This window comes from Cricetulus griseus, chromosome 7 (assembly GCF_003668045.3).
Source record: "Cricetulus griseus strain 17A/GY chromosome 7, alternate assembly CriGri-PICRH-1.0, whole genome shotgun sequence".
Classification (NCBI taxonomy): Eukaryota; Metazoa; Chordata; class Mammalia; order Rodentia; family Cricetidae; genus Cricetulus; species Cricetulus griseus.
The window spans coordinates 113,734,354-113,756,497 of NC_048600.1; the positions used below are offsets into that span (position 1 = coordinate 113,734,354).

At 51.7% G+C, this 22,144-nt stretch overlaps 3 protein-coding genes across 3 annotated transcripts; 1 reads left to right on the forward strand and 2 right to left on the reverse strand.

Moving 5' to 3' along the window:
- Positions 1–510: 510 nt before the first annotated feature.
- On the reverse strand, positions 511–10,618 carry Dhx58 (DExH-box helicase 58). The gene is made up of 13 exons (XM_027428143.2): positions 10,484–10,618; positions 10,184–10,352; positions 9,758–9,959; positions 9,278–9,468; positions 8,637–8,753; positions 8,050–8,176; positions 7,708–7,902; positions 5,910–6,163; positions 4,918–5,067; positions 4,679–4,840; positions 2,976–3,166; positions 1,297–1,393; positions 511–1,043 (listed from the first exon to the last, which is right to left on the reverse strand). The coding sequence occupies exons 2-13, from the start codon at positions 10,349–10,351 to the stop codon at positions 858–860; spliced, it is 2,040 nt and encodes a 679-aa protein (XP_027283944.1). The 5' UTR covers position 10,352; positions 10,484–10,618; the 3' UTR covers positions 511–857.
- Positions 10,619–11,509: 891 nt separating this feature from the next.
- Kat2a (lysine acetyltransferase 2A) lies at positions 11,510–19,390 on the reverse strand. Its single transcript, XM_035447841.1, is given in 19 exon segments — positions 11,510–12,203; positions 12,333–12,417; positions 12,517–12,580; positions 12,667–12,703; positions 12,792–12,906; positions 13,112–13,255; positions 14,131–14,241; positions 15,093–15,219; positions 15,425–15,633; positions 15,717–15,853; positions 15,945–16,055; positions 16,256–16,362; positions 17,208–17,399; positions 17,484–17,665; positions 18,038–18,127; positions 18,237–18,382; positions 18,736–18,859; positions 19,001–19,131; positions 19,134–19,390. Coding segments are annotated over 19 exon segments (2,511 nt in total). The 5' UTR covers positions 19,339–19,390; the 3' UTR covers positions 11,510–12,009.
- Positions 19,391–21,297: 1,907 nt separating this feature from the next.
- Hspb9 (heat shock protein family B (small) member 9) lies at positions 21,298–21,798 on the forward strand. The gene has a single exon (XM_035448155.1). It carries the CDS (start codon positions 21,310–21,312, stop codon positions 21,796–21,798), a length of 489 nt encoding a protein of 162 aa, XP_035304046.1. The 5' UTR covers positions 21,298–21,309.
- Positions 21,799–22,144: the final 346 nt, after the last annotated feature.

Consider the following 22,144-nt stretch of genomic DNA (forward strand, 5'->3'; position numbering starts at 1 on the left):
CCTGCTGATGACCAGACACTGCAGTTTTGTTTTTAGGCTGGATCTCATGCAGCCCATGCTGGCCTCAAACCCACTATGTAGCCCTTGAACTTACTTTAACTGCAGCTCTTTGTTGTGTGTGCTCACGAGTGCACTATGGTGCATGTCAGGAGGTCAGAGAACAAGTTGGCAGGAGCGGTGCTCTCCTCCCATGGGTAGGTCCTGGGGACTGAACTCAGTAAGGTTTGGAGGCAACACTTTACCCAGTGAGCCATCTCAGCTGACCGTCGTCCTGTTCCAGTGCTCAGATTCCAAGCAGGCACTACCCATGCTGGCCTATTCGGTTCTAGGGATCAGATCCTGGGCTCTGTACATGGTAGGCACTCTGTCCAGTTCCGAGGGGAATATTTTAACATTAAAAATGACCAGCAGGCGGGTAAGTGTAGGGGACAGGGCTTACTATGCGAACATAGTAAGGTGTGCTTATATCTTGATTAGAGGAGGTGTGGTGGCGAAATGTATTGAATTGCACATTATTAACACGAGGTTTATTTTCCATCAATTATACTTCAAAACAAAACTGATTACACATTTTCTATCTCATTTTGACATGTTTAATTTTGAAGGGCCTCAAAAAAAGAAAAAAAACAAAAACAAAAACAAAAAACCCAGAAGTTTCCTGGGCAAGGGCGGAATGCTGTGACTCCTAGTACAGCACAGCTTGTCAATTCTCCTGCATCAGCTTTCCAGATCCATCCAATTTATATTAGAGTATCTGGGGCAGAATAATGGGTAGCCCACTACCCAGGGGGATAAGAATGGCTTGCTGGACTCTCCTGCCCCCTGCAGCCTGAGCTAGGTACTACAGACACAAGGGGTCAGTCTAGAGAGAGATCAGACAGGCTCGGGGCACAGTCCTGCAGGATGTCAAAGTCATGTACCGAGAAGGGCACCCGGGACCATTTTTTGGGCTGGATCCTCCCGTGAGGGGTCTCCAGGAGCATGCTTCGGATTTTGAGCACCGGCAAGGTCACCGATTTGTAGATCATCTGCAAGCCCCAGACCTGGCGGTGGAACAAATGGCAACATCTGGGTTTTTGTTCTCAAGCTGGACTTCTGTGATGACCAGACCTGTATCTACCACCTGAGGCCATCACACGGTGGGCTGGCTCCCTAAGACAGGACTAGAGCACTAGAGGGTCTCCCACAGCAGGGCTGATTGACACTCTGGGTGAGGGCCTCCTTTCCCAGATAGAGGGTCTCTGGAGCAGGCAGAGGTCCCAGGCAGAGGGACCTGGACTATAGGCCCTCACTTACCTCTCCACAGTTACTGCAGCTAATGGTTCCCCCAGGCTTCCAGTCCTTGAAGACCTTGTTAATGACCACAGGCTTCTGGGAGACAGTATAGTAGACCCTAGAGTGGATAAAGCAAACAGAGCCCTCTGGAGCCCCTGTCCCCCAGACTTCATGCCCGTAGCTGGCTGAGGCCCTGCCATGGAATCAGGCTTTTCTGCCTGTCAAGACACAGAATGTCCCAGAACCAAGAAGTCTAGACCTCAGAGGGTCTGCCTGCTCTGTCTGCAACACGTTGCCACAACCTTGGCAACTTTTTGACTCCCATTGAGTGATTTTAAGTTTCCTCATGGATCTCCCCCTCCATCCTCGTTTCCAAACTCCAAGCCACCTACAACCACCCGATAGACTGTCCTAGAAACACTCATTGCCCCTGACATCCCCTGGCTCAGAATGCATTCAAGGCTCCCCACTGCTTCCTGGATACAGGTTTAACTTTCAGGCCTAGCCTTCAAGATGCTTATGACCTGGTCTGTCTTCTTCCTGAATCCCATCACTCCCTATCCTTCTTCTCAGGGTAACTGTGATCCCTCACCTCTGCCTAGACTTATCTTCCCATGTTCAAATCCCGCCACCTCTCAAAATGCTCCCTCAAATGGAACCTGTATGAAGAACCTTGGTGTAGTGGCCCGACACACGGGAGTGTCTAATAAACAGTTAACTTAATGAATGTTGTAAGCAGAAGTAAGGTAGGATGGGGGCAGTGGCTCAAGAGAGCAAGAGCCAGAGCTGTGGGATTTTAGACTGTGTGTGATGGATCAGGAAGGTGCTTGTGTGTCACCAAGCCCCTGTGGAGGTCCAGAAGGTAACTTTTGGGAGTCTCTCCCTCTACCTTGGGATCTGGGACTCAAGCCCAGGCCATTTGGATTTTGAGACAGGGTTGCATGTAGCCCAAGATGGCTTCCAACTCGCTATGTAGCTGAGGGTAACCTTGACCTGCTGATCCTACAACCTCTGTCTCCAGAGTGCTGGATTACAGGTGTGTACTACCACACCCAGTTGCTGGGGATCGAACCCACAGGGCTTTGTGCATTCTACAAACAGAGCTACACCCCCAGTTTCCCCACTCCCTGTCTCTTTCTTTTATTTGTTTATCTTTTGAGACAGGGTATCTCCATGTAGCCCTGACTATGCCACAATTCACTGTAAAAACCAGGACCCTTTTTGAGTCCACTCTGGCCAGGAACTCTCTGTGTAGCCCAGGATGACATCTTGCACACCTCTCTCTCAGTACTGGAACTACAAGTAAGCACCATACCCAAATTCTTCCTCCTTTTTTCTTTTGAGATGGAGGCCTTTCTGTTGCCTGGGCTAACTCTGAACTCCTAAGCTCAGGTAATTCTCCTGCCTCAGCCTGCTGCATAGCACAGACAGGCCACTTCAACTGACAGTTGGACCTGTCTTGAATGTCCGAAAGTGGGTAGGACCAAGGAGTTATTTTGTAGCTAAATTCTTTGTATCCTAAATCCCAGTTCTCTTTCAATCCCATAATTGACTGCGGGCACTTAAGGGAGACACCAAACTTCTGTTTCTTCACTTGTGGGACAATGCTGCGGATAAAACCTGCTTGCCAAAATGCTCTTTTGCCTCCCACAGCCTGCAACAGTCCCTCTTCCTCCTGCCAGCCCTCCCATGGCTCTCACGAGAAGTTGGGGTTCACGTTGACGTAGTGGGTGCCCTCCACCTTCCGCAGGTCACTCCCGTAGCCCATAGGCACCATGCAGTGGATGCAGAGGAGTTGCACGTCCTCTGCTAGAAACTGCTTCTGCCGACTCTCCCGCTGGGCTGCACGTGCTGCTCGCTTAGCTAGCGCTGCCAGCTGCAGGTCCTGGATCTGGGGGCCGGTGGAGAGGACACATGACTCAGACATGGGCAACCAGAGAGCCAACCTCAGGAAAACTCCCAGGACTCCCAGAGACCATTTGACCTTCGAAGAGACTTGGTTTGGTTTGTTTTTGAGACAAGGTCTCTTGTTGACCTGGAGCTCCCTGACCCAGCTAAGCTGATCCCCCTGTCTCAGTCTTCCCAGAGCAGAGATTACAGGACAGCTTTGCTATCCCGGGTGTTTCCTGGGCTGGGAATCTGCATTCAGGCCCTTGTTCTTGTGTAGCGCCTTAGCTTCTCATTCCCATGAATTCTGAACTATGGGGACAGTCAATGAGATGATGGGACAGACTTAGTAGACTTCCTAGAGGAGGCCTTATCCTCTCTGAGGAGCAGATGGGAGGTGAAGGGTGGGGGAGCAGGGGGGAGGGGGAGGAGAGGAGGGAGAGGGAACTGAGATTGGAATGTTAAAAATAAATTTTAGGGGCTGGAGAGATGGCTCAGAGGTTAAGAGCACTGACTGTTCTTCCAGAGGTCCTGAGTTCAATTCCCATCAACCACATGGTAGCTCACAACCATCCATTATGAGATCTGGTGCTCTCTTCTGGTGTGCAGATATACATGGAAGCAGAATGTTGTATACATAATAAATAAAATCTTAAAAAAAAAAAGGCATGTGCCACCAATGCCCAGAAAAATAAATAAAAAAAAATAAATTTTAAAAATGTTAAAAAAAATATGGGGACAGTGACAACCTTTGTGCTGAACCCATAAAGCTTTGGAAAATGTCAAAGCTTTATTTATTTATTTATTTATTTATTTATTTATTTATTGGTTCTTCGAGACAGGGTTTCTCTGTGGCTTTGGAGGCTGTCCTGGAACTAGCTCTTGTAGGCCAAGCTGGACTTTATTTTTAATCTGTCATGGGACATCATTATGCTGGGACAACAGGAGTAAAGAGGACAACTTGGACACTGCTTCAGAGATTAATACAGTGTCCCAATCTTATCATCTGCCTGTGTCTTTGTTTCCTTTCTATTTCTAGAAGGGCTCTCACAAATACACAAAAGTATCTGTTGTCATCCCGCTACCCCACTTTTTTTTTTTTTTTTTTTTTTTTTTTGAGATGGTTTCTCTGTGTAGTCCTGCCTGTCTTAGAATTCACTTTGTAGACCACTCTGGCTTCAAACTCACAGAGATCCATCTGCCTTTGCATCCCAGGGTGCTCAGATTAAACGTATGCGCCACTACTGTCCACCCCCCCCCCACACACACACACAGGGCAAGATTCTTATGAATCTCAGGCTGGCTTCGAACTTGCTGTGGTATCCAAGAATAAGGGCAAATCTAGGACAAGGCCTGTTTCTAAGGCTATATATGGAGGACTGGCAACATTACCCTGGCCTTGATCTTTCTCTGCACCATACACAAGTTCCCTGGGTGAGCCAGGAGGGGATCCCAAAAGTGTGTGGATGCAGTCAGAGCCTCAGGCTCTCACAGGCTGCACAGACTGCCTGCTGACCTTGGCCTTGAACTCCTGGGGGTCCATCTTCTGTACTGTAGTCACTGCCTGCTCCATCAGTAGCTCCAGGGCCTCATTGGTCAGCTCCCGCTGTAGCTCCCGGCTGCCCTCTGTTGCCACAAAGGAGTACACACTCTGATCAGCTCGAGCTCGGCCCCGGGCCTGGGAAGAAAGTGAAGCAGAAGTCCCTATAGGATCCTTCCAGGGCTGTTGTAGTGGGGAGGAGGGCATTAGAGTACCTGGACCATGGAGATCTCATTCGTCAGGAGCCCATAGCGCACTACCACATTGCACTGGGCAATATCCAGCCCCTCCTCTGCCACACTTGTGGCCACTAGAAGGTTCACGATGCCATCCCTGAATTCCTGGATCACCTCTTGCTGGTCTTTCTGTTGAAGGATTCGGGGAGGAGGAGGTTTCTATGAACTCAGAGTCCCAACTCTGTCCCCAGGTATCCCCAAGATCCTGCCCATCTTAGTGACCCCACTCCCTAGGGACACACACATTTCTCCCTGCCCTACCTTCCTCCCTTTTTTTTTTTTAAGATTTATTTATTATGTATACATTATGCTTCCATATATATCTGCACACCAGAAGAGGGCACAAGATCTCATAACAGATAGTTGTGAGCCACCATGTGGTTGCTGGCAATTGAACTCAGGACCTCTGGAAGAGCAGTCAGTGCTCTTAACCTCTGAGCCATCTTTCCAGCCCCCCTACCTTCCTACCTTTAAAAGACAGATTCATATGGATCTCAGACTGGCCTTGAACTTGCTGTTACGGCCAAGAATGACCTTGAGCTTCTAATTCTAGTCTCTATCATCGGCTGACTTCTGAGTGCTGGGATTACAATGTACCACCACACCTGGCTTACTGGTTTGTACTTGTCAGGCAAGGATCCTACCAATTGAGCTGTAGCAGTAGCCCTTTCCCTAGTGACTTCTAAAAGTCCCTGCCTAGCTTCTCTTCCTCCATGAGGATCCTATATTCCTGACCCTCAGCCCTGAGAAGCCACCAGCACCCACTCTCTTTTCCTCATACTCCTGGACCCCCTGCTACTCCATTCCCTGGGACCCTGAGGCTGGGGGGGTAGGGGTGGTCTCTATCCCAGCTCTCTGGTCTCTTGCCTGGGAAGATCCGATCTCTCTGTCCCCTTTCTGCTATCACTCTGTGCTGATGACCCTTGTTCTCCCTTCTCCCCTATGAAAGGCCTCTAGTCAAAAATAAACACCTGGGTCATATGTGTGCTCTGGCTGGTATTCCCTGCTCCAATCAGCATCTGGGCCTTGATGTTCACATTCTGTAGGCAAGGCTGCTGCCAAAGCCAGAGGAGGAGGAAGTAAGCACTCTGGCGGGTTCGGGTGAAGATGATGCCCCGAGGGTGGTTGGGACTCTCAAACTGCTTCAGCAGGATCCCTTCCAGCATCTTCAACTTTGGGTTCTCAGGTCCATGAGCCGCTAATTGGGCCAGTGTATCCTTATGGCCTGTGAACACAAAGATAGGCAGAGGAAGGAGGGGATCAGAGGGGAGGGTGTGGACAGATGCTCAACTCACAGGGACAGGGTTGTAGGAGAGGACACCTGGCTCATGTTCATTCCCTGAGCTGTCCCAAAAGCACACTTAAGGACACATTTGCCACTTACTCCCAATGCCAGCCTTACACGAGATTCAGTAGAGAAGCCACTCATTGCTCACACATACCCCCACCAGCACTCCTCAGATCTGCCCTAGGACCATTTATGTTTTGAGACTGGGTTTCTCTGTGTAGACCTGTCCTAGAACTTGCCCTGTAGATCAAGCTGGATCTCAAACTCAGAGATCCACCTGCCTCCTGAGTGCTGGGATTAAAGGGGTGTGCCATCACCATTTGGCCTTAGAGTCTTTTAAACTTATCTCTGATACCAGGATAGCTTCAAGCCAGACTTTTCTGTACTGTGTGTGTGTGTGTGTGTGTGTGTGTGTGTGTGTGTGTGCGCGTGCACGCGCATGCGTGTGCAGGCATGAGCACAGGCATGTCAGAGGTCCATATCAGGTGTCTATCACTCTCAAACCTTATTTTTAAATTTCTATTTTTTATTATCGTGTATGTCCATGGATATGTGCACCATGGCACATGCGTAGATTCCATTCTTTACTTCCCCACCTACCTCACATGGGCTTGAGAGATCAAAAGTTTGTACAGCAAGAACATTTACCCATTAAGCCATTTACCTTATTATTATTATTATTATTATTATTATTATTATTATTATTATTATCATTATTGCTTTGGTTTCCAGACAGGGTTTCTCTGTGTAGCTTTGTTGCATGTCCTGGAACTCGCTCTGTAGACTAGGCTGGCTTCAAACTCAGAGATCCACCTGCCTCTGCCTCAGTGCTGGAATTAAATGTGTGTGCCACTAATGCCTGGCTATTACTATTACTATTGTTATTGTTGCTATTGGTGACAGGGCCACTCACCTACTGAAACCAGAGTTCACCTGTTTAGTGAGAAGATAACTGTCCAGCAAGCCTCAGGGATCCTGGTGTCCCCAATACCCCAGTGCTGAGATGACAAGTCTGCTGCACCTGATTTTTAAGTGGGTGCTTGGGATGTTGTAAATCTGGGTCCCCACACTTGTATGGGAAGCCCTTTACCTGTGGAGCCACCCTAAGTGGTTGTTAAAATATCTTTGTTGGGGCGCACAAAAATGGCTCAGAGAGAAAACTGCTAAGCCTGACAACCTGAGTTCAATCCTTGGAACCCACATTAGGAGAGAACTTGGGCAAGTTGTCCTCTGACCTCGACTGTCTTGTCTTGTCCATGAACCCATATGAATAACCTTCCTTCCCCCAGGAAATAAATAAATGTAATAAGAAATTAAAATATAACCTGAGTTAGTTTTACTGGTTTGCAAACTGTCACACTTGAGGAAACACGTCTGTCGTACTGTCAGCCTTTGGGTTTTGGTTAGGAAAATAGAGTCCCGGCCTCAACTGACCTACCTTGAGTTCTCAAATAGTTCTAACCCCAATCATTATGCCTCACCAATGAACAGGTCCAGCAGCCAGATCTTAACATTCCGAAACTGGGTTCTCGTGACGGTGGACTCTCTGTGGTAGAAATCTTGCAACATGTCAAGAGCGTCCTGTGCACGAACAGTGTCGTGGATCAACAGCGCATCATTGTAGTGTCGCAAATGCAGTGCAAATATCCGCCGTTCTGGGAACCCAGCCTCCGCCGCTGAAGGCAGGGGGTACACAGTTAATGTTCCTAGGGTCTTCTGCTCCTAAAGGTTCCACCCAGACAGGCCCTGCCTGTAGAAGCTCGGCCCCACCCCCAAAGGCTCTGCTCTGCCCAAGGCCGGCCCTCCCGAGCTGCTTCTCTCACCAGCCTTGCTCAACTCCACCACCTGCTGCTCATATGTCTGGGTTCCAAATTGCTGACTCAGCTCAGGCATTTCTAGTTGCTGGTGGATTTGCCTCATCAGCTTTTTTAGCAAGTCTCCAAAAGGGTCCTGAGTAAGAAAAGAGTGAGGGGGATTCTCAAACACATGGGAGGGGGGTTAGGTACCATGGAGGACTCAGTAATTTCCCTTAAGTGTCAGAACATCAAAGGGCTGGCCTGCTGGGCGTGAAGCGTCATAGCCGGAAAGCTTCTGTTGTCTTTATACCTTTGCCCTGTAGCCTGGACACAGTGATGTCGAGCCCTGTCCCAGACATCAGCCAGTGTCACTACTGAAGAGAACTGGTCCAGCCTTGGCACCAAAGTACCCCAGCTTCATGGCTTGGCAGTACCATGAGCCAATCTGAACAATAGGCTATGGCCCTGGGCTGTATGTGTGTCTCAAAGCACAGGAAGGACAGACAGGCAGAGTCACAGAGGCATAGGTGAGAGGCCTGAAGTCACAAGACCTGAGGAAGCTAGAGCCAGGGCCCAAGCCTAGGTTCCAGCTTGACCGGTGACTCCTCACTCACCTCTTGGCGCCTTTGGCAGAGGTCGTACTGCTTGCAGGGCTTCGGGTTGTGCTCTAGCAGCTGGGAGTGGCAATTCTCGGGGGACATGATGCGACAGGCATCCAAGTTGGCACAGAGCTGGAGGCAAGAGACACAGCACCGGAAAGAGAAGTCAGGCAGAATGTTGAAGGGGGTGGGGTCCTGGTTAAGAACAGGAGAGCCTAAGGCAGGGACACTGGAGTTGGGATTGTTTCTTCAATAAGTTGGAATGTGACTGGAATTACTAATATTCTAGGCACAGGTGAGAGAGGGGAACTTAGATGGGAGCAAACGAAGAAACCAATGAGAAACAGCAAAGAATCCATAATTGGGGCACATCAGGTATCCAAAAATACTAAAACTGGTGCTATCACAGAACAGTGAGGCTAGCCAGGGGAGACTGACGATGACAGTGCTGTTCACTGAATGGTGGGGAGAAAATCAGATGGAGGAGGTTCAAAAACAAGGGCATTCCAGGCAAAAGGATATTAAGTTCAAAGGTTCCCATAAGCACAATACGCTCAAGACACTGGAAGAGATCCGCATAGCTTGGTAGGGCTGGGGAGAGGCCAGGCAGGTGAGGAGGTCCCCAGTGGGTCTATGGCGGGAGGGCTGCAGCTGACCTGGAGGATGTGGTCGATGGCCCCTTGGAGCTTGGTGGCCCTGCCAGTGCCTGGGGAGGCTGTGAGACCCAGCACCTGTGGAAGGCGCTCTGCTTTCTGCAGCTTTTGCTCTAGGTACCGGCTCAGGATGTTGTTGTAGACCGTGTCCTTGTGGGTGTGGTGACACTCATCCACCACAATCAAGGAGAATTCTGGGGACACATGAGAGACAGTTGTAAGCCTCAGCTGGCACCTCTTCCTTCCAACACTGTTTTGTGAAGTTCCCCACTCTTGTTCGAAAACTCCCTCTCCCTTCCCAATTTAGGGCTGGATCCCAGACAAGAGCAGGCAGGGATGATCTTCAGATTAGGAGACTGGGGCTCAGCTGGGGAAGGGGTTTGTTTGCCCAGAAGCACATTTTATAACCGGGATTCGGCTTTGGCAACGGACGCCACTCACTCCCACACTGACTGGAGGTGTTAACAGGGCCCCTGCCTTTACCTGTGAGCTCCACGTGTTCCTCCTCTTCTGGGCTGATCAGGGCCAGCTGCAACAGCTCTGCTGTGCAGATGAGCAGGTCATGGCTCCGGGCCATTAGGCCAAAGCCCGCTCGTGGTCCCATGTCTCCACTCAGGGTTGTCATGGTCCAGCGCTTATCCAGCATGCGTCTGAACTCCTCAGCATGCTGGTTCACCAGGTGCACCTGGGAGTGAAGAATAATGAAGGGAGCCAGCCTAAGTTGTAGGGTGTGGGGTGTGGCAGTTGTTGGAGTTTGGGGTGGTGGAAGCTGGGAGGAGAAGGTGACCCTTCAGAACCCTGGTGGGTCCTGAGTCAACGTGAGAAAACCTAGCAGTGTCGTAGTCCAGAAGAGACCCAGAACTGTTGGGAAGAGCCAAAACCCTGCTATGGGAAGGGCATGCCACTCACCCTATTGACCAGTACCACCACTTTGCCTCCGTCTACTGTCTCTAGATGCCTGTTGGCCACAAAGGCAGCTGCCCGGGTCTTCCCAGCGCCCGTGGGCAGCCATACAATGATATTCTTGCCCTCTAGAGCAGGCAAGATCACTTCCCACTGGTAAGGCCGCAGCTCCATTCTGGAATGGCAGAGGAATCAGAACCCCTGCCTTCTAACCCCTCCCCCTCCAGCCCAATCAGCTGCAGAAGCTGCCCTTTGCTTGGAACTCCAAGTCTCTCATGGAGGTAGGGCAGCACCATAGAAACCCACCTGGAACCTGCTGTGGCCAGGATTGGGAATGAGGCTGGGGGAAGAGCAGTTGATCAGCCTGCTCCCTGCTGAGCCTTCTGCAGTTCAGGAAAGCCGGAGCTGGCAGCTCAGTGATTATAAATGAAACCGAAACAAGGGGGAGGAGCCAGATGAGCTAAACCCAGCCCATCCTAGACATTTAAAAAAAAAAAAGCAGCCTGGCGTTGGTGGTGCACGCCTTTAACCCCAGCATTCCGGAGGCAGAGGCAGGCGGATCTCGGTGAGTTCAAGGCCACCGTGGTCTACAGAGAGCTCCAGGACAAACAAAACAAAAAAAAAAAGGAGCCGGGCGTTGGTGGTGCACGCCTTTAACCCCAGCATTCCGGAGGCAGAGGCAGGCGGATCTCGGTGAGTTCAAGGCCACCGTGGTCTACAGAGAGCTCCAGGACAAACAAAACAAAAAAAAGGAGCCGGGCGTTGGTGGTGCACGCCTTTAGTCCCAGCATTCCAGAGGCAGAAGATCTCTGAGTTCAAGCCCACCCTGGTCTACAGAGAGAGTTCCAGGACAACCTCCAAAGCAATACAGAAAAACCCTGTTCTCAAGAAACCAAAAAAAAAAAAAAAAAAAAAGCTTGGGGTGGGATTTACAGTTACAGACAACATGGTGCTTTCATTGCTCTGGGTCCTCTACTTCAATTCTCCTCCCCCGCCCCCCAGCCAGCAATAGCCCTACCCACCCAGGTTAAGCTTAAGGCATGGAGGTTGTGACCTCGGCTGCCTGGACTGGGACCATCCTGGAGTCAGGGGATGGGCAGTTATTAAGGGCAAGCTCTTGCTCTCCCTTAGCTGTTGAGGCAGGCTGGAAGCCATTGGAGAAGAGGTGAGGGTTGGCAGACAAGCAGGTTCTTCACCCCACTATGAACTACAGGGGTCACCAGCCCTGGAGTAGTCTGAGGTTGGGCTTCCAGGTTGCAAAGGGAAGGACTGAAGAGAGAAGGTCAGTCTACTAAGTCTGAAGCTACCCGCCCCAAAACACCACCACACAGGAAAAAAAAAAAAAAGCTTTATTGTTCCCTCCAAGGGATTAATGCCAAGGAATGAATGGTCCTCATGCCCCAGCCCTGGGGGACAAATGGACAAAGAGTGGAGGATGAGCCACAGTCCCACCTCCATGGCTACTCCAGTCTGTGCTGTTTCCATCCCAAGGCTAATCACTGAATAGCCCTGACCCGGGAAACAGGCACCTGGATCAGGCTCAGAACTCCAGCCTGCATGGCTCTCTCAGGACCAGGGCTGAGCAGTTCATCCCCTGGCCACAAGACATTCAATGAGGGGCTGGTCCCAGACCAGATGTCTCCCCAAGTTCAGATGGGATTCGACGAAGGCAGGAACAGAGCTGCAGGCTTGGGATTGCCTGCTGGCTGAAAAGTCTGCAAGATCGGAGCCCATGGCTGGAGTTTCTCCTGCTGAGTCAGAGAGAGGGGGGCCAGGAACACCCACATGGATCAGATGAGACCGAGGTGGACATTGCAGAGCCCAGCTGGGGACTACTTGTCAATGAGCCCTCCCTCCTTGAGCTTGAAGTAGAAGAACTTCTCCAGGGCACTGGCACAGCGACAATATTCACTGTCTGGGGGATTGTACTCCCGGCAGTTGGCGATGACCCGCTGCAGGTCAGCTACAAAGAGCTTCCGGGTCACGTAGTAGCGACTGCGTAACCGTTCTGTCATGGTCTTCAGGTCTGGGTCACAGGGGAGAAGGGATATGCCTTTAAGAGGTGAAGGGATGTCCTGGGGGGTACCTGACTCAACACAGGCAGGAGAGGTGTGGGGGTACATGCTGGGGAAGTGAAGGCAGGAGGGTTCCTCACCAATGGGGAAGCGGATAACCTCGTAGTAGTCGGGAGCCTCTGATTTCTTCACAGGTTCCATGAAGGGCCAGGCACTGGGGTGTGACTGGAGAGAAAAGTTGGGGACAGGCTCATAGTGCCGACATGTCCAACCCAAGATTGCCACCCTCTTCAGTTACCCCTTGAAGAGAACCTGGCCTCCCACCTTGATCTGAGCCAACAGGTTTTTGAGAGTTGTGTACAGCTGATCAGGGTCCTTCAGCTCCTTGCTGGAATAGGAGGTGCCAAGTCTGAGGGTCTGAGTCCTTCTGCCCCTCCCCCACACCATGCTCCTTCCCCTCGACTAAATACTCACCCCTTCTCCTTTCCCAAGGGCTTCCATCCTGTCTCTCCTGCAAAGAGGGAGAGAACATCCCTAAGAATGCCCCCCCATGACCGAGAATGCCCTCCTGCCCTTTCAGCCAAGGCTCCCCTGCTCACGAATGCCAGGAACGCTCTCCACAGGAATCTGTCTCACTCCCTCCTTGAAGCAGCTGAGTCCAGGGTAGACCTTTCGGATCTGTGCCTGTTTGCGCTCAATCAATTTCTTGATGATCTGAGGAAGCAAGGGTCTGAGGGGCCTACTCAGGTCCAATCACCCCCAAGGCCACGGTTAACATTTACTTGTGACTTTTCCTAAGAGGCAGGGCAAGAACCTGAGCAGGCCTGTCTTCCACATAACCTCGTGCACTGTGCACGACTCTGCACATTTGCTCCCAACCACTGCGCACTCATAACCCCCTCTGGGTACATGCGCACACCTCCTTTTGTTTCTTGATGATGTGGGACAGCTCTGTGTAGGGAATCCGGGGATTCAGCTCACACTCCATCAGCGTCGCTCCTTCATAGTCCTTGATGTAACCCAGGTACCGGCTCTTGGGCACCTTGATGTCCTTGGAGAAGCCCTGGGTGAGTGGAGAGTTAAGACCCAATCCATCAGCAAGGACCCTCCAACTTTCACAGCCACTTCAGGAGCATTTGAGAAGGCAGCACAAGGCGCGTCTCCTCTTGCATATTTAAACATGCCTGTGGCGGTGTGAGAGCGCTGCTTGCCTCTGGAAAGGCTCCAAGCTGGCTGCTGCTATCCCCTCCAATCCCCAAAAGGACCTTCCAGTTCCTGGTCCTGTTCACTGAGTGGCAAGGGGTGGGGAGGAGGTAGGAAGGGAGAGCCTTCCTCACTGTCTACAGGTGCAACAGGGACAAGAAGGACTCTACTATTGTGGAAAATTATTTTAAGGTGTGTTACATTTGTTTGTGCTGTGGAACATTTGTTTTAATGGTGCAAGATGTGTTGCATTCTTCTATGTTGCATTTCTTTAACTCTGTGAAGCTGTGTTACTTTGCCTGTTTAAAACAGCTGATGGCCTAATAAAGAGCTAGACAGCCAATAGTGAGGCAAGAGAAAGGACAGGCGGGGCTAGCAGGCAGAGAGACTAAATAGGAGAAACCTGGGAAAGACAGAACTAGGAGGGGAGGATGCTAGGAGTCAGCCAGCCACAGAGTAAGAGTGAAAGTAAGATATACAGAAATAGAGCAAGGTAAAGTCCAGAGGCAAAGGAGATGGGATAATTTAAGCTAAGAAAACCTGGCTAGAAATAAGCCAAGCTAAAGCCAGGATTTATAAGTAAAAATAAGCCTCCGTGTATGGTTTATTTGGGAGCTGGGTGGTGGGCCCCCCCAAAAGGACAAAGGGCGAAGAGTAAAACCCAACAGCACTCTACTACTGGAAGTCAAGCACCCAAACTGACCCCAGGCAGCAGGTGTGCCGACCAAGGCTCACCTGCTTTTTGAAATAGCCGATGGCATATTCGTCAGCATAGGTGAGAAAGTAAAGGATGCTGTGTTTGATGTGGTACTCCTTTAGGTGGTTCATCAGATGTGTGCCATAGCCCTGTGTGGGAAGACGAACAGGTTGGGAAGGAGAAGGGGCAGCCAAGGCAGGGAGGACAGGTGGCCAGCAGAGGACAGTTTATGGAGGAAAAGTGAAGGATTGTTAAATGATTGCTCTGGGCCAGATTCAGCACTTAATTCTTGGCCAGTCAGCCCGAGAGTAGGTATTAAAAGCCCCTATTCATAAACAAAACAAACAAAAACCCCCAAAACTGGGTCCGGCAGTGGTGTCCCACGCCTTTAATCCAAGCACTCGGGAGGCAGAGGCAGGTGGATCTCTGTGAGTTCAGGCCAGCCTGGACTATAGAGCAAGTTCTTGAGTTCCAGGACAAATGAGGTTACACAGACAAACCCCGTCTTGAAATATTCTTGTTGGGGTCAGAACTCAGTGCTAGAGTTCTTGCCTAGTGTGCACAAAGCCCTGTGTTCCATCCTAACACCAGAAAACAACAAGAAAAAAAAAATCATTGCAGATTTGGGTACCTTTTCTTTTCTTTTTTTTTTAAAGACAGGGTTTCTCTGTGTAGCCCTGTTGTCCTGGAACTCACTGTGTAGACCAGGCTGGCCTTGAACTCACAGATCCTCCCGCCTCTGTCTCTCTAGTGGTGGTGGGTCTAAAGGCACTCGTAGGCCACCATGCCCTACTCTTGGTTTTTTTGTTGTTGTTTTGGTTTGTTTTAACAACAGGTGTTTCCTGAATGATCAATTATCAAGGCAGAGCTGCCACCTTGTGGAAATGTCTGGTTATTACAAGAGGTGCTGGGGCACAGCTATTCTGCCATTCTGGCTGCTTTGGTCCAAATTCAGAAGCAGATGGTGGGATGGGGTCCTGGTCAGGGCCACTGTGCTCACCTTGACCTGCTCATTTGAGGTGACAGCACAGAAGACGATTTCCGTGAAGCCCTGAGTGGGGAACATGCGGAAGCAAATCCCGCCGATGACACGCCCATCCTTGATCAAGGCCAGCGTCTTATGCTTCCTAAGAGAGAAGGGGCATAGCAAGGGATTTACCTGTCCTTTCCATGCTCCTTAGGTCCCTCAACCCTGAAAGACTCAAGTGTCATCAGGGTTAGGATCAGAGGAAACGGAATCCTGAAAGGTTGAGCCTTGGGACTGAGAGTGTGCAGGGCAGAGGGACGGGGAATTCAAGGGGCTCTGGGGCTGAGGTATCCCTGGGGACTCACGGGTCAAAGACGAGGCGGGCAATGTATTCCTTCGGCATCCGTGGCAGCTGGTGGGAAAAGACGTTCTGCAGCCCCACAAGCCAGAGCAGCACTCTCCGGTTGGCCTTGGGTGTCAGCGAGTTACCAATGACGTGGAACTCGATAATGCCTCGCCGCTCCTCCAGGCGAGCCGTTTCGTCTCGGGCTGCGTTGGCTGAGAGTAGGCTCGTCTAGGCAAAAGAGAGGTGGTGAGCATGTGCCTCAGGCGGGTGAGGGTTCCCTCCCTGACAGGCCAGCTGGTCAAGCTGCCTACCTCAGGCCCTAGCATGGCAGCGGGGTCAGTGATGGTCAACATGACCTCGTTGACCAGCTCCATGGGGATGTCACCCATCACTCGGAGCCGCTTAGCATCCTCCAGCGTGAGGTTCTCAGGAAGCTTCCTCTTCTCTCCTACTGGGGAGGATGACAAGGTCACCCAGGGTTAGCGGGAAATGTGGAGGGAAGGGAGAATGTGAGAGAGAGGTCAGGGGTCAATACTCACCTGGCATGGGCTCGGCCCCTGTAGAATCCAGGCTCAGGGAGCTGTTGCTGCCTCCACCCATGGTGGGACTAAAGATAGGGGTGCTGGGAACAACCGCTGCACTGACTGTTGCTACAAGAGAAAAGAGAAAAGAAACCAAGGACAGGGAGTGGAGGTTTTGGCGGGTCTTCAGAAGGAGCGGGTCCTTTCAGCCCTATCTGAGCCCCAAGGTATCTTCCTATTGCTACCACACCCCACCACTCTGTTATCCCAGGGGCAGTAGGCCAACCAGGGTGACCAAGCAGACCCTGCAGTGCTACTGTGCAACATACCTGGCCGGGGCACCAGCTGGGTCCCCTCTGATGGTGGCATCGTGAAGCCAGACTCCCAGATGGGAGAATTTGCCCCGTAGATCTCCTCCTCAAGCATGGACAGGAACCTGTGGGGAGGGAACAACTGTCCCATGACTCTAGCCTTCAACCCCAAAAGGATGAGAGGCCAGCCAGCCAGACCCTGTTCTCAGTGGGTGGAAGCCTGTGAGAGGAGACACAGCTTCTGCTGTCTGGGAAGGCCTAGTATGTAAAGGGAGGCTCAGTTCCCTGCCTGCTGAGGCCCTCAAGAGAAAATAAAAGGACAGGACACAACCAGGATAGAGATTAGAGACCCAATTTTGTCATGATTTATGGCATAGGAGAAGGGGCCTGAGCTGACGCCACCCTATGCTGTGTGGCCAGGGAGGGAACCCGGTCACCCGATTCCCTTGCTCCACATCTGTGTCAGAATGGTTTGGAGTCACCCGATCTTGCCACCTCTTGCTCTCACGCGCTTGCTCCCGGCAAAGGCTTTTGATTAGGGAGCTATGGCCCACATTCAAATGGGAGGAAAGTGAGGCACAACAGAGGTAAATGTCTATAGAAAGGACCAGAACGGGGATGGGAAACCATTTCACTGCAAAGGTAAGCTCTGATTTCTTATAGAGCTCTGCTCTGTGGAGGGAGGGGTTCTGAGGCTACATCCGGGTGCCCATAGGAAGCTATTAGTAACAGTCTACCAGGGGTTTGGGGGGTAGCGTTAGCTCGGGCCATGTACCTGCCATCCCCAGACTAGCACATACTAGCAAGTAGCTTCTGGGCCATGGGCAAATCTGCCAGGTAGACACCCAGATCCCAGAAGGCCCATGGAGGGAGAGGAGGGACCAATCCAGGAAGCCTTCCTGGAAAAAAGGGCACATCAGCGAGGACATGAATTTGGGGCAAAATCCCAACAGGCCAAACCGAGCCTTACTTGGGGAAGTGAGTGAGGATAAGGGTCCTCTTCTCAGGCACCAGCTTGTCCTTCTCCACTCGGAATTTTTCCAGTAGCTGCCGGCGGGTGACTGTGAAAATGGATCGCAGAAGGCTTCGGCCAAAGACATGGGTGGTCTCGTAACGGGGGAGGCTATCGCAGCTCTGGGGCACGTGGCAGTAACAGAGCCATCTGGGGGAGGCAGAGTGACAGGTGAGGGTGGAGACCACCCTCAGACCATACAAGCCTCTCCTGTGAGGCCCTACCTGGGCTCACCTGGTGTAATTGACCTTGTAGGCAGCCACATCCTCAGACTGGGACCGCTGCCGGAACTGAGCAGGTGTCTCCAGTTTCCAGTAGTTAAGGCAGAGCAGGAACATTTTGGAGAGCTCAAACATTGTCTGCCGCTCTCGGGGGGCAAGGTGGCTAAATTTGTACTGCACAAAGTTCAGTACACCCTGAGAAGGAAGGAGGGCGGGGGACAAAAGCAGAAGGCCGCATGAACAGCCAGCAGAGGTATCTCAAATACAAGCCAAGGCTTCCCCTCAGTCTGGGAAATCCTGACCCTTCCAACCCCATCCTAAGGGCAGCAAACACTGTCCCTTCTTTGAACTTCTCTCCTGTTCAACTTAAGAACACTTTAATCCCAGCACTCGGGAGGCAGAGGCAGGCGGATCTCTGTGAGTTTGAGACCAGCCTGGTCTACAAGAGCTAGTTCTAGGACAGCCTCCAAAGCCATAGAGAATCCCTGCCTCAACCCCCCCCCAAAAAAAAGAACACTTTTTACCCCGTATGCTGCCCCTCAGCTCTGCTCTTACAACCCATCCTACCTGCTCAATGTTGGGTTTCTCAAATGGGGGGCTGCCTAGGGATCCCTCTACCACAGGTCGAGTCATCTGCAGGATGCATTTCCGCAAGAGCTGTAAGGAAGAGGAATGGGGAGAAACGGGTAGCAGAGCTCAGAGAGCCAGATCCCAAACACGCACAAACACCCCATCACCTTTACTCTTTCAAACCCGGAAAGCTCACCTTGAAAAGGTAGAAATAGACCTGTTTGGTGTCTGTGTCCTCTTCCTTGTGAACAGACATGAACAGATTTTCTACATCTACCACCATTCCCAAGAGCCGGTTAATCTCATCCTCTGACACATTCTCCAGGTGGGACACATGGTCGGCTGCGAGATGGTTACATTAGGGTTAAGAGGAATAGAAGAGATCCACAGGGCTCGATTCCTGCACCACCTCCTGAGTTACACCTTTGATCCTCCAATCCTTAAGGACAGGGAGACCCAACGTTCTCAGTTCCCACATCAGCCCTTGGTAGCTCCTTGCTTCTTCTGGGAGGCAGACTTCCTTCTTCCTTTCTTGGGACAGACACATACACTCCCAACCCAATCTTTCCTTAGGAAGCTCTCTGATTTCCCTAAGAGGCTTTATAATACTTATGTCACCCTATGCAAACAGGACCTAGCGCCTGCCCTCCGCCCCCGTTCCAAAGCCCCCGTTCCAAAGTCGCTGCCTGCCTTACCCAAGGGGTGCTCACAGCTGCGGCACAGCTCGCTCAGGTTGGCAGCTGGCTGCTGAAGGTCCATGCGAGGTGCAGTGGGGGGTTTGGGGTTTTTCCAGCCATTACACTTGCAGGTTTCATTGGCCTGGAGGCGGAAGGATCAGTCAGCTGATGCTGTACCCCAAGCGCCCGGAGCGTCTCTGTAGCTAGAGATTCGCCCCGAATTCCCACCCGAGCCCTTGGATGCCCCCAAGCCCCGCCCCTTTCACCTAGGCCCCGCCCCCACCTTGCAAGCTGAGAAGACCCCTAGTTTCTCAAGCTTCTTGGCACGCGGCAGCCCCCGGACTTGCGCCTTCCTCTGGCTAGCGCGCTGCTGCTGACTCAGGCCAGGTCGAGCCGGATCCCCCCCACTCCCGGCCCCCCACTTCCTACCCCGGCCCCCCCAGTCCCTGTGCTCCCCGCTGGAGCTGCAGCTGGGGCAGGGGCTGGTGCCGAAGTAGGAGCCGGAGTGGGGGCTGAAGCCGGGCTGGGCGCAGGAGTCGGAGTTGGGGCAGGGGCCGGGGACTGAAGGGGCCGGGGTTGCGCGGCTGGGGCCGGGTTTGGGGCCTGAGAAGGTTCCGCCATGGCCTCCCCCGCAGCGGAGCGGCGCCGCGCTCCCAGCCCTAGGGCCGCATGGGCAACCAGTGCATAGTGCGCAGGCGTCGCTGCCCCGGCGCACTATGGGAATCGTAGTCTTCCCTTGCCGCTCCCTATGCCTTGGCCTTCCAGACTTTTCTGTCCTGTTTCTTGGTTACAGACAGCCAAATGTCTCTGGATTGAGTACCCTAGGTTGACGGCTACTTTATTCTAATATTCCTTAAGCCGCCCGGGATAGTGACAACTGCTGTCCTCTTGCGCACAAGAAAAACCCCGGAACACTGGCAGTCTAGAGGATTTCTGGGTTCTACCCTTCTAAAATCCATAGGAGGAACAAGCCTGGGGTTGGCTCCCACACTGCCAAAGCCTACCTCATGTGGCAGCCAACTCAGAATTGCAGCTACAATAGAGATGAAATGTAGCATTAAATCTACATTTTGTGCTGTGTGGTGTTGACACAAATCAATTAAATGATTCCACATTTTCTGTACTTCAGGTTACTGTTAAACAGAAACAGGTTTTTTGTTGTTGTTTTGTTTTTCGAGACAGGGTTTCTCTGTATAGCTTTGGAGCTTGTCCTGGCACTCGCTCTGTAGACCAGGCTGGCCTCGAACTTACAGAGATCCATCTGCCTCTACCTCCCGAGTGCTGGGATTAAAGGCATGCGCCACCAACGCCCGGCCCCAGGTTTTTTTTTTTGTTGTTGTTGTCGTTGTTTTTGGTTTTTGTTTTGTTTTGTTTTTCGAGACAGGGTTTCTCTGTGGCTTTGGAGCCTATCCTGGAACTCACGCTGTACTCCAGGCTGGCCTCGAACTCACAGAAATCCCCCTGCCTCTGCCTCCCGAGTGCTGGGATTAAAGGCGTATGACACCAACGCCCAGCTGAAACAGTTTATTTTTAAAAGAACAGAGACATCTGGGCGGTGGTGTCTCTCGCCTTTAATCCCAGCACTTGGGAGGCAGAGGCAGATGGATCTTTGTGGGTTCGAGACTAGCTCTGGTCTACAGAGCGAGTTCCAGGACAGCCTCCAAAGCTACAGAGAAACCCTGTCTTGAAAAAGAAAGAAAGAAAGAAAGAAAGAAAGAAAGAAAGAAAGAAAGAAAGAAAGAAACAAACAAACAACAGAGGTATAGATGCTGAGGTAGAGATTGAAGCTCAAACCCAGCCTATGGCAAGGGTGTGTGTGTGAGCGAGATAGACAGACAGAGACTGAAATACTGAGATTGTGAGTAAAGGAGCAAATTAAAAAACCAGAGATAGTGCTGACCTGCAGATATACAGGGAAGGGTCCCCATTTTTGCTCTATGAATAGGCAAATACAGCTCGCCCTGCTTTAAATCTGAACAAAGATCCCTGACCATTCCCTTCCTCTCCTCCTATCCTCATCTTTTCCCTGCCTCCCCCAAGGTGGGGGTGGGGTGTAAAAAAAAAAAAGGCAGAGAAATACCCATTTTATTTTCTTCTCCATGTATTAGTTCAGGTCTGTGAAAGGTCATGGAGAGACTATTCTTCGAGAAGACCTGGAAGGTCCCCTCTTCTGGCTCAGTCCAAGGAACAATTTTCTTTGCCTCAGGCCTGATTCTTAGGAGGGAAGGGCAGAGCAGGGCAGGGCAAGGCAGGCTGTCCTCTTCAGCCTTCTTGCTCAATTCCATCTGGGGTGGAGGAGTTGAAATTACGCATCTTCAGGTGACCCAACCCCTCCCAGCCACCTGCCCACTGATATAGATCGACAAGAGGGCCCACAGAGGAGCACAGTCTCAGACAAAAGCAGCGGTAGGAGGCTTGGTCACTACCTGCTGTTTGCAAGGAAGAAGGACAAAGCTGACATGATCTCTGCCAGCATTTGGCCCTCCGAACGCGGAGTGGGCGGGCCCTCTTTACGAATCTGCCCAGAGCAGTGGGGGTGGGGGCGTGGATTGCTCCTGCACCTCGTGCACCTAAGAACAGTTGCTCTCTCGGATGCAGCGGGTAGGAAGCAGTTTCTCCACCGGGCAACAAGAGCTGGGGGAGAACCGGGTGACGTCCCGATGTCCCAGCGTTGCTTTGTCTGAAGGATATCCAGTGGCCATACTACCCGTGAGGCTGCTCAAGAATGATCTGGCTGTGGTGCCGAGCAATAGCCGGGTGCACGCAAATTTCCAGATGAAGTTGGATGCCCAAGGCTTCGCTCCGGAGGAGCTGATGGTGCGGGTGGACGGCCAGAACCTGACAGTGACCGGTCAGCGGCAAGAGGTGTCGAATGACGGGGTCAGGGGCGGTTACCGAATAGAGCAGACGATGCACCGGCAAATGCTGCTCCCACCGAACTTAGATCTTGCAGCCATGACCTGCAACCTGACACCCTCTGGCCATCTGTGGGTCCTGGGACAAAAAAGGTCACTACCTCCCCCTGAAGCCCAAGGCCACGGCCCGAGATTCAAGAGCCGGGCATCTAAGCACTCCAACTGATCCTGACCCATTAAACAACCGAGTTGTGCAGCAGTCTTAGGAGTCCCTCAGCGTTTTTTTCTAAGGATGGAGGGTTGGAGCTGCAGGGAAGAGGTGGCCAGGGTAGGCATCTCAGCAGGTAGTAATTACACTGATTAATCGGGAGAGGAGTGTGGACTTAGCTAATAACAACAGCTCCAGCAGGGAGCAGCAGAGGGCTGGGATGGCCTATGGCAATTTTCAGACTCAATGGATGGTCCTGAACCAGGATGGACAGTGTTAAACCTGGCAAGGGGTGCTATGGAGGACAGGTGGTGATGAGCTGCAGCACTGGCCTTACGAGCAATCTTCAGTGTTTCTCTTTAGG

Excerpts from the sequence above, each read along its gene's own strand:
- Dhx58 (XM_027428143.2), bottom strand. The coding sequence starts at position 10,351 with ATGGAGCTGCGGCCTTACCAGTGGGAAGTGATCTTGCCTGCTCTAGAG. Across the intron at positions 6,164-7,707 it reads GCTGCTGGACCTGTTCATTG|GCCATAAGGATACACTGGCC; the intron begins GTGAGGCATAAT and ends TTGTGTTCACAG. Across the intron at positions 1,044-1,296 it reads GCTGCAGTAACTGTGGAGAG|GTCTGGGGCTTGCAGATGAT; the intron begins GTAAGTGAGGGC and ends TTCCACCGCCAG.
- Hspb9 (XM_035448155.1), top strand. The coding sequence starts at position 21,310 with ATGCAGCGGGTAGGAAGCAGTTTCTCCACCGGGCAACAAGAGCTGGGG.